This window comes from Vicugna pacos, chromosome 25, assembly GCF_048564905.1.
Source record: "Vicugna pacos chromosome 25, VicPac4, whole genome shotgun sequence".
In the NCBI taxonomy this organism is placed as follows: Eukaryota; Metazoa; Chordata; class Mammalia; order Artiodactyla; family Camelidae; genus Vicugna; species Vicugna pacos.
This window is the reverse complement of record NC_133011.1, coordinates 15,920,877-15,938,184: the sequence shown is the minus strand read 5'-3', so window position 1 is coordinate 15,938,184 and position 17,308 is coordinate 15,920,877. Positions and strand designations below refer to the sequence as shown.

General features: G+C 31.2%; 1 protein-coding gene across 4 annotated transcripts in view; it reads right to left on the bottom strand.

Moving 5' to 3' along the window:
- EMC2 (ER membrane protein complex subunit 2) overlaps window positions 1-17,308 on the bottom strand; it is a 140,749-nt gene that overhangs the window by 108,042 nt on the left and 15,399 nt on the right. For all 4 annotated transcript variants that reach the window (XR_012064161.1, XR_012064162.1, XM_006211570.2 and 1 more), the window contains exons 6-10: window positions 9,652-9,737; window positions 9,442-9,501; window positions 4,050-4,131; window positions 3,107-3,217; window positions 940-1,044 (exon numbers count right to left, since the gene is read on the bottom strand). Coding sequence is in view for 2 of the 4 variants with exons in the window: in XM_006211570.2 (XP_006211632.1) it covers window positions 940-1,044; window positions 3,107-3,217; window positions 4,050-4,131; window positions 9,442-9,501; window positions 9,652-9,737 (444 nt within the window). In the remaining 2 variants the exon portion in view is untranslated. The remainder of the gene's footprint in view (window positions 1-939; window positions 1,045-3,106; window positions 3,218-4,049; window positions 4,132-9,441; window positions 9,502-9,651; window positions 9,738-17,308) is intronic.

The window sequence follows — 17,308 nt, the reverse complement described above, 5'->3', positions numbered from 1 at the left end:
AACTCATAACTGGAGACCTGAAAAGGAAAATGTAAGCAATCAAGCAAAAAAAAAAAATTAAATCGTAATTCTAAAAGGAAATTCTATCAAATTAAAAGAGGACTGAACCTACATGTTAAAAGGGTCTATTGTATATTTGGGAAAACTGACCCAAGAAGAATCAATAAAACATTATTATAGTGAAAGTATTGGATTTTCAAAATAAAGAAAAAATTCCTTTGGGCAATCAGACAAAAACTTCAAGTCATTTATTAGAGAAAGAAAATCAGGATGGCATCAGACTCCTTGACAGCAATATTTCATCCTAAAAAACAATGGAACAGTATGTTTAAGTACTTAGGTAAATGTATTTTATAGTCAAAAGATGTATGAAAAGTCAAAATGTCCTTCAAATATAGACCGTAGACAGAGAAGTTACAAACACGCAAGATGTAAGATGTGTTTTTCCACCTGAAGAATCTCCTAGGGATGAGCTTTAAAAAACTAAGAAATGAGTGAAGTTTCAGATAAGATCTGATGTGTAAGCACAGTACATACACTTCCTTATATAGTCTGGTTAGTTTACTTCTAGGCTTTCCTTTCTTTTTATTACTTGAGATACCTCTGATTAATAATGCACTCACTACCCAATCTGCTTCTGAAATGCATCATGCAAATTATTTATCCTCTCTGGATTTTTGTAATTACTTTTTATTTGCCAAATATAGACTGAGATAGAAAAGCTAATAATGGGGTTATAATAGTAAGACTCCTTTTGAGAAAAAAAAAATGTGATCCTACAACTACAAATTAATTCCACACAGTTAAAGCACATTTGATAAATACCTAAAAGCATAAAAGTCCAGTGACAGACAACTGGCTCTGTAGTTTGTAGAAATTTAAACAACTAAGAAATACATTAACTGACCTATATGATAATATAAAATTATCAATACTAACCTGATAAGCTCTGTTTATTTGACTAGCTGCCCAACTAGCATATTTCATGTTGTCCTTTTTTGTTTTTGCACTTGCTTTTGGATTAGAAGCAATATGACTTGCTGACTAAAAACAAAAAAAGAAACATCAAAACCAAAATTATTTTATGTAGCCAAGACAATCAAAAACACGTACAGGTCACAGTTGCAATGGGCTGATACAAAGAGCTTTTAAAAACTTGTACCAAAACAATTTTTTAAATGAAAATACAGTTGAATGAAATTCACATTACAAATGAAAACATATTTTTTGAAAATATATTTTAAAATAGAAAATAATCCAAAGTAATGGGGAAAAAAATATCTTAAATAATATCTAAAATTATTTTACTAGTTGTCTACCACAGCTCTTCAAAGTAAAATTCTATTATCACTTAAATACTATAGGTTTTTACTGGTGTTACTTCTTATTACTGAATTACTTCAGCTTTCCTATATCAGAATTATAGAATTATTGAATATGAATATAAGGAACTTCAAAAAATTTAGCCCAACCTCCTATATTAACAGGTGAAAAAAAAAATTAAGTCCAATAGAATTGATTTGACTTAACCAAAGTAACTTAACAGAAGTCTTAGAAATAGACAGAGATCATCACTTCCAATCTGTTTCTCTTCTCACTATATATACCAAGAGTTGCCAAACTATGTTCCATAGAGTCAGTTAGTCACCCTTTCCTTTTTAATTTGATCCAGTCGCTCCTTGTTAAAAATGTATTTAAACAAACGATTGTTAATCTGGGATCCATGCAAGAATCTAGAAGCCCTCAAAATCATATGTTAATTTTTAAATGTATGTTCGTATTTCTGGGGCAAGACATAACTTTTATGCTTAAATATATCTTATCCTTAAGAGCATCTGCCTATGTGGTTTCTTTTCTAGCTAGTTTGTGTTTTAGACTTTTCCCCCGCCTCCTTCTCTGTCAGTAAGGAATTCTTACGTCAAAATTAGATTTTTACCACTCTAATATGTCTTTAATGTCAACTTTTTGGTATGAATTTCAACAAAAGGACTGGTTAACGGAATGACTCCAGAGTTAGCCGCCTACGCTGGCATCTCAGCTCAATCACAATCACTTCGTAGCTCTGTGTCTATCTCCCACAAATTAATCAGAACTCCGTGTCTTGTGATTTCTGTGAAATGGTAACAGTAACTTCTAAAATAGCTGATGTGAGCATTTAATGACTTAAAATAAAAAATAGAGCTCACAACAATGCCTGGCACATTAAGTGCTATATATTTTACCATTATTAATAATTTGTTATCAATTTTTAAAATTAGTATTTAACTGATCTGGTAAAAAAAAAAAAAACATTGTTACCATACTGTTTCTACAAGCTATTACAACTGGCACTGGTAGAATCCAGGAAAAATTTTTTGAAATTCCTTTGAACAGTTTTCTAATTATATTTTGCCATTTCTTAGCTGAAAATTATTTCATCTATGTTTCTTCCTGCCTCTATTTCTGCAATCAATTCTTCTTCACTGAGCCTCAATAAAATATTCATCTAAAAGTCCATGACAAAACTAGGATAAATTAAAATTTCAAAGAACTAGCCTATTAAAGGAAATTTTATTTTTTTAGTCATTCTGATTGTAGAGAGGAGCTCATTTATATAAATTTTAAAGGTCAGCAAATTCTTCCTCTATTCCCCATAGCTCTTAACTGACTTTTTCTAAGCTCGTCATTTAGCATAAACAAATATTTAATTACCTGCTTCTTACAAACAACTGCTGAATTGTTTTTCTATACCACAAAAAAGTTTTAAGTTGGCATTAGAGATTTTACTTCTAATATGTCTTTTATAAGTATAGTTTAAAAATATTTCATACAATTATAATTTAAGGTAAGAAATACAATAATGTGGGGGCATAAACCCAAGAACATCAAAACAATTAAGAAACACACAATACAGTTTTGTATCTGCTACTGTTTAATTTTATAAGGTGTATTAATACCTAAAAATAAAACTGTCTTACAATCTATTGCTTATAATTAACTAGAGGAAAAAATCATATGCTTATCAATGAAATTAAAAAAAAAAAAGAGGGATGTGATTAAGTGGGATAGCTAATGGACTTTAAATGACATTTCATAAAATAACATTAAACATGTACCTCAAACTCACCATGTAAAGTCCAAACAAAGCTCTCATATTTCTGTTGTTCAGTTTCAATGCCTGTGCAAAATACTTTCTTGAAAGTTCGAGATTTTCAAGTCCACCTTGGGTATATTTAACCTGTTAAAAATTGCAGAGTGCTGAAACCTGTTTATTTTACTACTTTGAAATACAGCATGTTTCATCATACCATAGGCATTAGTAATTGAAACATATTCTGTAAACAAATGCAAGATGTTAAAAGAATTCATCTTGAAGTTGCTAAAACGAAACTAAATTTTAAAGCATAACCTACCTCCCAAAACTATTCTAGTCTATAAACAATAAGATCATTGAGTAGCTTTTAAAATAAAAATGCTGCTAATACAAAAAAGCCAGTATAATTTCTATTTCAACTACCTTATAAATGCTTTACAACTTTATATGTTCTATTATTAGCATTGTAAATCTAGACTTGGATACTGAATTGTCCCTTCCTAGCCACAATGACTTTCCTTAATAATGAAGTCCTTTTAACCTTAAAGCATTCAATTGTACTGCTATTCTTAATAGTTAAGCAAATAAGATAAATACTTCCTACTTTCCAAAATACTGACCTTAATATAAATTTCCAAGAATATGGATATAAAAATCATAATTATTGTAAATGCCTTAGAAGCCAATATATGGTGATTACTGTGACATAATCAATTCATAATTAGGAAAGAAAACGATACATAATTAAAAAATACGAAGAATTTCTCTGTTTAAAATAAGTGCTTTTAAATGAAGTCAGTATCTCCATTATAGTATTAAAAATTTAAAACTATTTCCTCCACAAATCAATTTTCATCACATATTTTAAATTTTTATATACTTACCTAACATTAAGGACATATTCTTAGCTCTATAATAATACCTAACACCAACAAAAATAAAATCATATACAATTATTGTTTTTGAAAACACTTACTTCAGCATATTGCTGACAATATAAGTGGTTGTGTGGATTAGTCATCATAAGCTCCTCTAAACAAAAGGCTGCTTTAGCATAGCTGAAAAATATCAAAGAGTTAATTTTAAAAGCCACAAATTTTATCTAAAATTACACCTTAAAATAATTCAAACATAATTTTAGTGATGTAAGACATTTTATTCCCAAAATAATTTAAATAGCTTTATTAATAAAGTACTTGTTATCTTGAATTCATAAATACAAATAATATTACATTTTTAATGAAATGAATAAACAAGCTTAAATCCTTAAAGCTGCCTAAAAACAATCAAGAGATATTACACTTTTAAAACTGAGTTACTGCTATGACATCCAAACATTATTAACAACATAGGCTTCAAGACCTTGGATCAGGTTACATATAAAGTAAGTTCTGTAAGTCCACTGATCATTTAATAAACTATTCAAATAGCTAAAGTGTAAGGAGGAAATAAACATTTTATTAAATATCTCTATTCACTAAAATTCCTTTATAGATACATATTTACCAATATATTCTATTCCAAAGATTTCATTACTTAAGGTTACTGTCAAATACAAAATTATGACGAAGTTTCAAATTTCTAAACCCAAGAAAGGTAGATCAAGTTAGTGGTTTTAACATGCACTCTATCATGTGGCAGAGAAACAAAAATCTTTACTGAAAATATAAGGAGAAAACTGAAAAGGGTTCTGGAAAAATGGTTTTATACCACTTGACTATAATTCCCCTTAATGTATTTTATATTTTTAAGTCATGTGAATATCCTTAACTATTTACAGGAAATTCTAAAGAGCACAGGTGTTGTAAGATGTATTCCCAGTGAGGAGGCGATGATATTACAACAGAAAAAGGCTACCTATAGTTATTTTTGACATCTGACACCAATATACAAAGGTACCTATCTTTACTCTAATGTCTGATAGACTTTTCAAAATATGTATGTTGCACATGTGTAACACTAATAGCTAACTTTTATTACATGTTCATTACGTATCACACACTTCTCCACGTCTGTTACATGCAACAATTCATTTAATCCTACCAAACCCCTAGGAAGTGAGCAGACTACACTCTTAACCACTATGCCTGTATGTGTTACATACCATGATGAAAAATTGTAGTGGTAACGGTAGTGATAAAGATGTCAATGGTAACATAAAAACAGGTACAACAATCAAATCAAATGGCCTGAGGAATCAAAAATACTCTGCAGATTACCTGCAAAATCACAGCACTTTAGATTTATGAAAGATCTTATACATAGACAGATCCTCATCAGAGATCAAGCAGCTATTTAGCCCTTTTCACTTTTATGTCCAAAACCTAGTACTGGATCTTGACATATGGTAGGTATATCAAGAATGAGCAAATGACTGAATGAACATCTAGAACAACAGTATTATGACTACCTATCTAATATTTATTCATCACTGTATAGGAGAAAGGGACGTAGTCTCTACTGTTAACACCCAACTTCATCCAAAAGATAGTTTCCTTATAAATGTGTTCTTTTAACTAGAGTAATGCCAAAAACTCGTATTAATGCTAAGAATAAAAGTTCTTAGATATTTAAATGGGTTGAACACAACTGACTCTGATTCTTATATAGCAAAAAGTAAGAGAAAATGGGCATGAAGGGGTTTCTAATGTAAAATGAAAGCCAAGATACTTCTCTCAAAAATTATTTAGCATCACATACAAGAACAGGATATCTTTCTCCAATTTTACGAAGTATAAAATCAAATTAAATTTGTGGATAAAGTATAGAACTAAATAAACATAAAGCTGGAAGGAGCAAGAAATGGTCTAATCCAGTTTTTCTCACCCAGGCATACTGAAGAGTGTTCAAGCAGTATTAAAGTGATTTGAGTGACTATTTTCTCAATTCTCCCAAGGACGGTGCATCACCAATACCATTCCAGATGAAGAAAGAAGCTAATTCATTCTGTACAATGACTCAATGAAACTAAGACTTAGAGAAGTAAAATTAATTTGAATCTATTTAAAATAGAATTAACTACTATTGCTACTATGTCATAGTCAGTAACTAAATAAAATTTCTGAAGTCCTTCTGTTCCTCACAAAAGCATATGTATAGGTATAGTGTTTGTCCCTAGATTGCTTTATCAACATTATGATTTTTCCTCTAGGATTTCAATAATTCCATTTTTACAGAATTTTATAGTAATGGTGGGCCTACTGTAATTATAATCATAATTAAATTATACTAACTGCTCCTTGCTAATATAAAATTGTGTTTTAACTATAAATCAAGCAAAAAAATCAGTATCTTTGTTTAAAATATTTACTTTTGTTTATAATACATACTGTTGGGGTTAAGGTATAAATTATAACTAACGTTTTACATTTAGAACAAGTATCTCAATGTGGCCAATTAGTGTGACATATCACTGGAATAACCAGAATTTATAAATCAGAAGCAAATATAAATAAAAGTAACTTAAAGATATTAAAAAGGTATGTGGCAAAATTCTATACCACCTTTCTATAAAAATACTGAGTAGACCTGTATGTACATTCTATTGTACAAATTTATTTAGGATAAAAACTTCTAGAATCTAGATTAGCAATGCTGCCTGTGACTTACTATAATGATTCATATACAGAAAAAAAAAAGTCAAAATGTCAAACATATCTAGCAATTCCTAAATCGCTACATTTTTGTCACTGTGCCCACAAAACTGTGCTAAACTGATGTTCCACAGTAATTTACCACTTCTACCAAAACAATCCTACCTACTACAATGACTTGCTCAAACAAGTTAAATGAATTAAATGAACATTCTGATTTTCATAGTTTCATAAAATCTGGAGCTATTTATTTCCACTCACCCTAAATCTGAATATTCCTTCTAATATGTTCAATGAGAAAAAATTAACAGTCATTTTGTACATAACTAGCTTCAAGGCCAAAAAGAGTTTTGGGTAGGCAGAACAGGATTATCATTTACCATAAAAAGAAATTATTTTTCAGGTGCTATTCTGTCTTTGTATTTCTTGACTTCTTGGGATTTTTCAGTTCATTTCTCTTAAATGTACATTCACCTCTATCTCAATAAACTCTTCAGAGACCCAAAATAAAGCAAAACTGAATGTGGTCATTATAATATGAAGCAAGTAATAATAATTAGTATAATGATAAATTAAAAATAAAGTATTACCTTTTGAGAACTAAATACAGAAATATTACAAACACATGCAAAAAAGTAAAATTGATAAAGAAATAGAAAAAAAACAGAGGTGATTAATTTATATAGTTTTCAGAGGATAGAGAACATGAAAGCAACATAAATTGATATATCTGACCATCAAACAATACAAAGTTTCTGTATGTTTAAAAAATCAATATTAAAAAGACATAATAAATAGAAATATATTTTTGACAGGATAAAGGTTCATATTGTTTAAATAAAAGCTCTTTTTAAAAAGTGTAACCAATTTTCATCTATCAAATTTTGCAAAGATTAAAAAGAATGACAGCACTCATGGTTGTAAAGGGGACACACTAATAATTGCTGGTATAAGAGTAAACTGATACTATCTTTCTAGTAAACAATTAGGAATGATTTATCAAAACCACTGAAAATGTGCATATCATTTAATCAAGTAATTCTACTTCTAAGAATTTAGCCTAAGGAAACAATTAAAATAAAAATAGTACAGCATTAAAGTTAAAATGAAAAATAATCTTTACATTCCCTTAGGAAATTGGTTAGGAATACCAGGGTAAATTAATAAGATGGAATAATACAAACCCATTAAAATCACATTGTGGAATGTTTATTTGTGATAAGGAATTTTTTAAAATTGTAAGTGAAAAGCATAAGCTACAAAAGATAAATCTATTTTAGGTTCCTCTTTGTTTCAAGAGTCACTGAAGGAAAAAATAAAATGTAAACTGTAGTTAACTTAGGATGACATAATTACACATGATTTTTATCTTTGTCTTTATTCTTTGCTGGGTTTTCCAAATTTTCTGTTCAGGTACTTCTTTGAAGAAAAAATTTCCTTGATGATTTGAAATGTTTATAAATGCTTTTAATCACAAGATCTTCACAAGGCATAAAAACATTTTAAATAACTGTCATCTGACAAAATAAAACAAATATTACTGTTTTCACCATACTCCAAAAATTGAGTCTACTGTTATTTAAATCATATAACGTATACTTTATAAATGAAGACTTTAAAACTATGAAAAATGGAAACAGTATCATTTAATCAAATATACTACCACTCTTGAAAGCATAAGAGAAGTTTATATATGTGACAACACAAGCATATGTACATCTCTACTGAACATGATTCAGAAAATAATTTCCTAATGAAAAACAAAGAGAATCTGATAACCAGTATATGTAATAGAGAACTGAAGAACGATTCCCAGAATATAGTATACATTCATTAAAGACAGCTATTGCTTTTATTTTACCTCCCACTTTTATTAGAATTGCCCACATAACCACCTTAACTTTCTATTTCACATTACATATATAGCCCTGGGCAAAGGCAAGAAACAAGTCTTCATTCTATTTCCTGTGTCAGCTATTTGTAGTATGAGAATGAGGTTAACTATTCATGCACAGTAATATGCCTGAGAATCCGATTCTATTCTCTCAAAAGGAAAGAAAGAAACAATGTGATATACTTCAGATTCAGAAGAACTAAGGAAAAAAAGGGGGGAAAAATCCTGCCTTTAGATAGAGGTTAGCGTTAATGCTGTGATATTAGAAAACTTGCACTAAGACTGGACTAATCCTCTCACACTGGGATTTCCTCCTGTCACTGCAGCAATAAAAAAGCTAACAAAAACATTAAATATCCAATAAGCAAGTTCCTACAGCATTCAACATTCTTGATTATTCTTGGTTTTTACCCAGGCAACAGAATGCTTTTACTTTGGAAGAGCTGATTCTTTTAGTACTAAGGCTAATAGATGCATACAAGTGACAGAATTTTTAAACAGCATGGGGTATAATACTCTTTGTATATAAGAACAATTTAAATTCTAAAAATTCACAATTTTGATTCACTAAAAATAACGTTAGCTCAGCAAATGCATGCCTTTCTAATACTGAAGAACGTCATCTCTATTTGAAAGAAAAACTTATTTCCCAGACAAAAATAATTTAGCAAAACACAAATGATCTAGTTAAAGCAATTCACATATTATAACCAATAAACTGTTGATCTATTTTTTAAATGTAACTATTTATTTTGTTAATTTAAAATGACATATGATTCATACCTTCTCACCAATCCTTTGGAAACCACTATGCCTTCTGAACTTACATAGTGATGAAAACTGCACTCCTAACAGCATTTTATGTGTGTTTAACAACTTACTCATGTTCATTGATATAGAGTTCTGCAAGTTCATGCCAGGCTTCTTGGTCTCCGACAAATCTGGTGAGAGGGAAGGGAAAAAAAGTAAGTGTGTAGGAATTCTGTAAATGAACAGCATGGAGGCAAAAAGGAAAATGAAATGCAAATTCCATTTTAATTAAAAAAGGTTTATCAGAATAACAAAACACAATCCTCTTGTAAGACACTCACTGTTCCAGATACTCATTCAGTTCCCGAATGGCCTCCACATTTTTCCCCTGGGCTTTTCGAATGGCAATCTTACGCTTTCTTGCAGCCTACGGGTTGACATTAATAAAGGATTAGGCCCTCATGATTCCCTGGGTTTTTGTAAAGAAGGTAATTTGACTGTGCAAATTATTATCTCAATGCCAGTGAAATTCCATTGTAGAACTACGGCTTATTGGGAGTTTATAAACATACCCCATGACATCCCACTGGGGAATTCAAACATTCCTCCAACAATCACATATGCTTTACTTTTGATGTATACAATGTATGCATCATTTCATTCAAATAAATAACCATCCAGATTCTGATAATTACAAGCCAGCAGGGAATCCTAATCTTCATCCATCCTAAAGTCCTTTACTCTGTCTCATTCATGAGATCTGTATCGTAAGAGATAGAGGGATAATGGAGATTAGAAAATAATCTCACTGTGGCCACTTGAATGTCATTATATGAATATGGCTTCTAATAAAATGGTTTTAAGAGAAAAATCTACCTAAGATTCTTTCAAAAGAATAATGTAGGTCCTGAAAGAAATATTTTATAATAGACAAAACAATTAGAACTTGCATTTTAAAGCTTTTTAAATTTAAATATAAAAATCAATGCCATTTATTTATATATTCATCAAATATGTAATGAACATCTATTGTTTGCCAGGTACTGCACAGCACAATCAAAGTATAAGGATTGAAAAAAGGAACTGATAATTCCTTGCAGGAGCTCAGTCTGATGAAAGAAACACACATCAAATAAAAGAAAGTGATAGATCTCGGATGATGTGGCAACATGGAAGAGATGGAAAGACAGAAAGCAAAGAGGGTCCCAAATGTGATACTGTACTGAAACAGAAAGGGCAAGTAGACAGTAATAAAGAAAAGGAGAAAACTGTATGGAGGAACACAGGGAGCAAAGGCACAGGAGACAGTAGCATTGTGCGTAATCAAGACTATATGTTTGAGGTTGGAGTGAAAAGAGACGGGAGTGTGCTATGTGAATTATTAAGTTTGCATCCCCTTCATCTGTTTAATTCAATGCAGAAGGCTAAACAATAAAACCACACTATACCTAGGGCTAGGTTAAGTTTATTAATTATGAGTAACACACTCTCCATAAGATATAGACAAGTAGAAGTAAAATGAATGGGGCCTCAAACAACAAAGTCTTACTGTATAGCAAAGGAACTATATTCAACAGCTTGTAATAACCTACAATGAAAAAGAATATAAAAAATAAAAAATGTATATGTATAACTGAATCACTATGCTGTATACCAGAAACTAATATAACACTGTAAATCAGTTACACTTCAATTTAAAAAAAAAGAGGGGGTGCTCTTTAGACCAAAGGAGGTAGCTACCTGTCCTGTAGTGGAAAAAGTACGTTTTTGCTTTGAAAAACTGAAAGTCAAAAAAGTCAAAAAAAAAAACAGATTTAATAAATCTCTTATTTATTAAATAAGCCTATATTTAACAAATAAGACCAAGAGCAATATTTATTATAATAGTGATAACATTTTGGTAATAAAAAATGACAGGTGTGTTAAAAATGTATATCCTTGATTATTTGGCTCATGCCAAAGGCCTACCACAATGTCCGCCACACAATAGGTACTCAAATATTTTTGAAATAATTTCACTACGTAAAACAACGGAAGTGCCATAATAAATGCAAAGTTTATCCCAAGAATTCAGAAGGAAAGGAAAAGTATAGCTCTGAAAGTAACTCAATCCTAAACCTTTGAAAAGAATATGAGACTTGAAATGTGAGCCTTACTCCAAGTCCTTCTGAAAATACATGAGTGATAAATTAACATAATTAAGAAACTAATTTCTTTGGGGCATACATTATCTAATTCTGCCAGTCCAACATCATTAAGGCACAGGTGAAGAAGGACAGTTGATCCCTGTGAGACAGAAATAAACCAGGTAAGCCCTATTTTTATTGCCCTGGCTCACTGCCATGAGAAAGTTTCTAGGGTGCTGGGCAAGGAGAGAAAACCAGGTTGAACCCTAGTAGACTCCAAGAGTTCGAGAAGGAGCTCAGAGTTCAAGAAGACCAGAAAGGCTATAGTTCATGGGACAGAGTACTGCAGAAGAGATAAAAACAAAGAATAAAGACTCTATTATAGAGATTCCCCTTGAATCTCAAGGGTTCCCCTGAGTACTCTGCTTTGTGCTGATCAGTACGTGTATAAGGAAACCACCCAAGGCGAAGAAAAGAACTACTAGACAGGATTAGCAGAAAAGTGTCCAGAGCTGACACAGGGCTGGTATAGTGCCTCTTTCTACAGCCAGACTGGAAAAATGTCATGACTCCTGGGGTACTGATAGAGTACCCAGGATGATACAATGGGGAATAATTAGCCCCAGTATAAACACTGTTCAGGTCCTGTCTAATGAAGACCCAGAAGGATCAAACTGTTTGCAATAATTTAATTATAACTTACGTATATCCCACAAGAAAGCTCAAGAATATTTATAAGAATACAAAAATCAAAAGCAGCAAAGAAAACTTTAGAGGATGATGGTTTTGTTTACTACCTTGATTATGGTGACAGTTTCACAGGTATATATAAATGTCAAAACTAACAAACTGCACACCTTAAATATGTGCTGTCTATTCTAAACCAATCATATGCCAAAACAGCCTTACAAAACAGCATTAATTAGACAAATGTTATAAGTTGTCTTGAAAATCAATTTTCATTTGTATTTCTTTCTTGCACTTTTTTTCTTGTAAAATATTTCAATGTTCTGAATTTTTCTAAATTTCTTGTTTAGATCAATCTTTGTAAGTCTGTTTAAGTCAAAAGTGAAAACCTGCCTTACATTTTACAAACAATTTTAATAATGGTGTCAGAATTTCTATTATAAAATATGAAATTTCAAAAAGTACTTATGACCATAAATTTGTACATGACTCTGTAACATTATGTTCAAGGGGCTAGCTAGTAATTTTTCCTGAAAGACATGTCACATCTTAAACAGGCCATATGGGGAGAGATATACTACCCAGAAAAGGATTAAAGGATTAGGGGCTACCAGCAAAATATAATCTAGAACCCCCTCCCCCCAGTTGTTGGGACTCAGAAACAGTCGGGCAACAGAAGGAAAGCAGAGTTCCAGGTTCTTTTGCCTCTAGGCTTATGCCGATGGCCCTGGGAAATGTGGCATTCTAAAAGTTTCTTCACCCTTTGCACAGAGGCAGGTATATGTAATCCCAAAATAAGACTTCAAATATTTGATGTATCACAACAGGCAGTTGACCATTCAAGGCAAAATCTGATCTTTCCGAAATATAAAATTCAACTAAAAAGACAAGAATTATTGTACTTTCTTCTGAAAGACAGCAAGTATTCATTGAAGGCATATCATTTGCTAGGCATTGTTCCATGTAATGGACATAATTTTTCCCTCAGAGCTTTCGAAGGATAAAAAGCCTACCTTTATTTTAAAAGCAAGCAAATAAAAAAAACCTGACTCATGTTGGGGTAATCTAAGGAATAAAAACTCAATAAGCCTAATCCAATACTTGATTTTGAGACTGGTGACTAAAACTTTTACACTTGAGAGTTATTCTTCTATAATAGCACTTATGTCTAAGTTTTCAGTGTTTTTGTGCTATTGTTGCAGAATATACTTTCATCCACCTCCAACCCCTCCAATTCCACTTCCCCCAAGTTTAGACCCCCATAATCTCAAGCTTAAGGCAGAACAGCCTCCAAATTACTTATTTTCTCTCTTTCCACCTCTTTTAAACCATCTCCCATATTACTGACAAAGTTATTTCTAAAAACTTCTGGTGGAATTTTGCTAATCAAAACTTGACTTCATTCTCCATTTTCTAAGAATAAAAATTAAGATTCTGTTATACTCTGTATCTTGTAATAACCTATAATGGAGTATAATCTGCAAAAAACTGAATCACTATGCTGTACACCTGGAACTAACATAATACTGTAAATCAACTATACCTCTATTTAAAAAAAAAAGACTAAAAAAGAGAACTGTATTCACTTATTGATAATACAGGGAAAAATATTTAAATTCTAAAGTGTAACATACCATGTTGTTCACAAATACAAACCTTCTTATTGCATTTCCAGTCACTCTGTATCACGAACCAACTCAAAGGTATAAAACATTGTTCCTTAGAGCCCTAGTTTTGCTCAGAGGCAAATCAGTGGGGAAGAATGGGGAGGTTAACTGTACAGACCACCAGAACCCTCTCTTCAACTAGAACAGAAATGAAATTTCAAGTGAAAACTGTGTTAAAGGAGGCAGTTCAGACAGAGAAAAATAAATGGCTTTCTAAGCATATTAAAAGCTATTCAACGTCATTCACAATGCAAATTTTAACAAGATAACACTTTTAACTAATTAAATTGGCAAAGGTTAAAAATGAAAAAGTTGATAATATACCATGTGGGAGGATACAGAGAAAGAATTCTCTTACACCATAGAAATGAGTATAGATGGCTAAAAAGCCCTTGTGGAGGGACATCTGCATCAAATTTTACAATACATGGACCTCCTGACACAGATATTTCACTTCTAGGAAACTACCCTACAAATGACATGCACTGAACACTGTTTCTGGGAAGAAGATATCAGATACCAAATGGGACTTAAAGTTTTCCATCAAGACAGGGACTATACATCCATGCAATACACAGCTATTTAAAGGATGAAGCAAAAGATGTACTGACATAGCATGACCTTTAAAAGATATTGCTAGGTAAGGTATGCCACCATTTGCAGTTCCAACAACTCCCCCTGTCAAAACATACACACACACACACACACACACACACACACACACACACACACAGTTATATGCAAGAGCAAAAAAATTTCCAGAAGAATTCTTAAGAAATTAACAATGTTTGCTTAGGTGACAGAGGACTTGAGATTAGGGAGGGGAAGAAAGATTTATTTTTTACTGTATACTATTTTGTGTTGTTTATAATTTTTAACATGAGTATGTATTACTTTTTCAAGAGTATTTCAGAACTTTTTAAAAACAGATGAGGAGATGTCCCATTTCAGCAACCTCCCAAAAGGAAAATTTGAAAACTTCCATTCTAATCATTTTATTCTTTTTTCCTTAGGTAGCCCTTGTACTTTAAAAATGGTGAGGCTTATTCACCCCATTCATGGGATATGATGCCTTCACCCAGCCCACCATCTTTGTCTCATTTAAGCCATACTCATCTTCTAAGGCCTACAAGGCTCAAAAATAATGCAGCAAATCATTTAAAATCAGGCTTTAATAAGGCTACTTCAAAGTCCAAAATCTGTTCATTACATCATGCTTGTCTCTCTAAAAGCAAAGTCAAGGATGGTATCTAGTTTATCCTTCTGTTCCCAGCACCAAGTGAACTGCAAGCACACCCCAAATGTTTTCTGAAAGAATAATGAATGCACATGAGAGGTCAAGAGTGCTCCTCTAAGCTTTAATGAATAACCTCATTTCTATACTGGGTATCTAGGAACATAGATGCACAAGACCAAAGAAAGAGTTATATGATCACTTTTAGACAATGCAAAGAACTAAACTATAAAATCCTCAACTGTAACTATGAATATAACTGTGATGTCTCCTACATAGTAATTTAACTGTTTAATATAAGTAAAGTCTTCCCCTACAAGACTTGATTAGTTCATGGCTTTGTTTTTCTCCCTCATTGTCTACCATTTTGTCTACCACTTCATTCTGTGAATATAGTAACAGATACAGTGTCTAAGTTAACATTTACACTTTGGTGGCTCATGAGAGGTACTCAATAAATATTTACAGAAGGACAGAAAAGACCAAGGGAAGATTAGATAAAGATAATATTTAATGAAAGGTAATACATTTAGAAAAGCTGAATTTAGTCACCTTGTTCTGAAATGTTTACCTAACAATTAAACGATTTAGTTACTACTCTCTCACACAAAGTCTATAAGGGGAATCAAGCCATAAACATGGAAAGTACTACAAAGACAAAACACTTAGTTACATATTATCTTAGGCCCTCAAGTAGTGAAATAATCTATTAAAAATATGCCCAACTTAAACCAACACAGAAGTTAGAAATCTGACTTCTAATTCCAAAAAATGTTATAAACTATTGTAACTTTTTTATTGTAATTTTTAACCTGGTATGAGAAAAATACATGAAACAACTTTTTCAGAAATCTGATTTCATATTTTCAATATATGGCTGCATAAAAAATGAATACCTTTGACACTGAAATCTTACAGTTGAAATAAATACATAAAATATCTTTAGGAATAAAAAATGGTGCTTTTTATAAGGAACTTTTTTATTAAGACAGATGGCAAGCTATTAGGATAAATCAGATTTAAAAATTACCCAAACCTTCTTAATTTTAACTGTTTTATTGGGGATATCTAAATTAACTGTTTTTTTTTTTTAGTAACAGGTCAGCCTGCAGCTCTGTCAAAACTTTTCCCTGAACTTTCTATATTCTGAGAAGCTTCACAAAATGATGAATCCTTACCACTCAAGTATCTACCCCCAAAAACAAAAACAACAACAAAAAAAACCTAGGAAGTTTCCGGAGAAAATTTCCCTGGGGTAGGATTATATTAAAAGCAAAAATCTAAACCATTTCACTATCTATATATCTGTCTATCTATCTATCTGTCTGTCTATCTGTATCTCAAATCACCACATTGTATAACTTACACAATGTTACTTGTTGAGTATATCTCAATAAAGCTAGGGGAAAAAACGTCTATTATTTTGGCAAAAAACACATGCATTACTACAGAGTAACAAAAGGGGTAAGCAGGGACTTATGACCAATAAACGCCTGGAATAATGCTACCTAGAAATTGTACACTTCAATATTAATTAATTTCTAAACTTAGCATAAATAATTTAAAATGAATCAAATTACTAATATCCAGTTATCAAGCATTTCTGCATCCTATAATCTACTATCACGTATTACAGGACTTTTTAAAAATGTGCATTTTTAATAATATACTTGCCAAATAAGGGAAAACCTTCATGTATTTGTATTATGTGTTAATATAACAATTTCTGTTTCTATAAAAGGAATGAAACACTGATTTTCATTTAAAAAGTCTAAAAATATTTATTCTGTTTCAGCAGACATATATGTGCATGGACATAATAGAAAACTTTAAAATGCCTGATATGTTACCTATTTTATCAAGTCTCTAACTTTTCCTTTAGTAAAAGGTAAGTCTGAGGGAAGCCATTATGCCAATACACTAAAAGTTCTCAATGTTTAAAAAAAACTTCCCCAGAGTATTCTTAAAACAAATAATACTATATAAGTATATTTGAAACAAACGCTTTGCCCAATAAACTGATATAAATATTTGTTCAAAATCAGGATAAATTAAAGATGTTATCTTAAGGAAAACATTATATATATATACACACACATATATATATATATTCTTATTCAAGTACAAGGCAGAAAAAAGCAAACTTGACACAAAATGACTTCATTAATGAATTTCATATACTAATTACTGAGGTGACTTTTTTTACTTTTCATTAAGACAACTAAAATATAACTGCCCAAACAAGACAAGTTAATATTTCATAAACTTCAAAATATTATAAAAA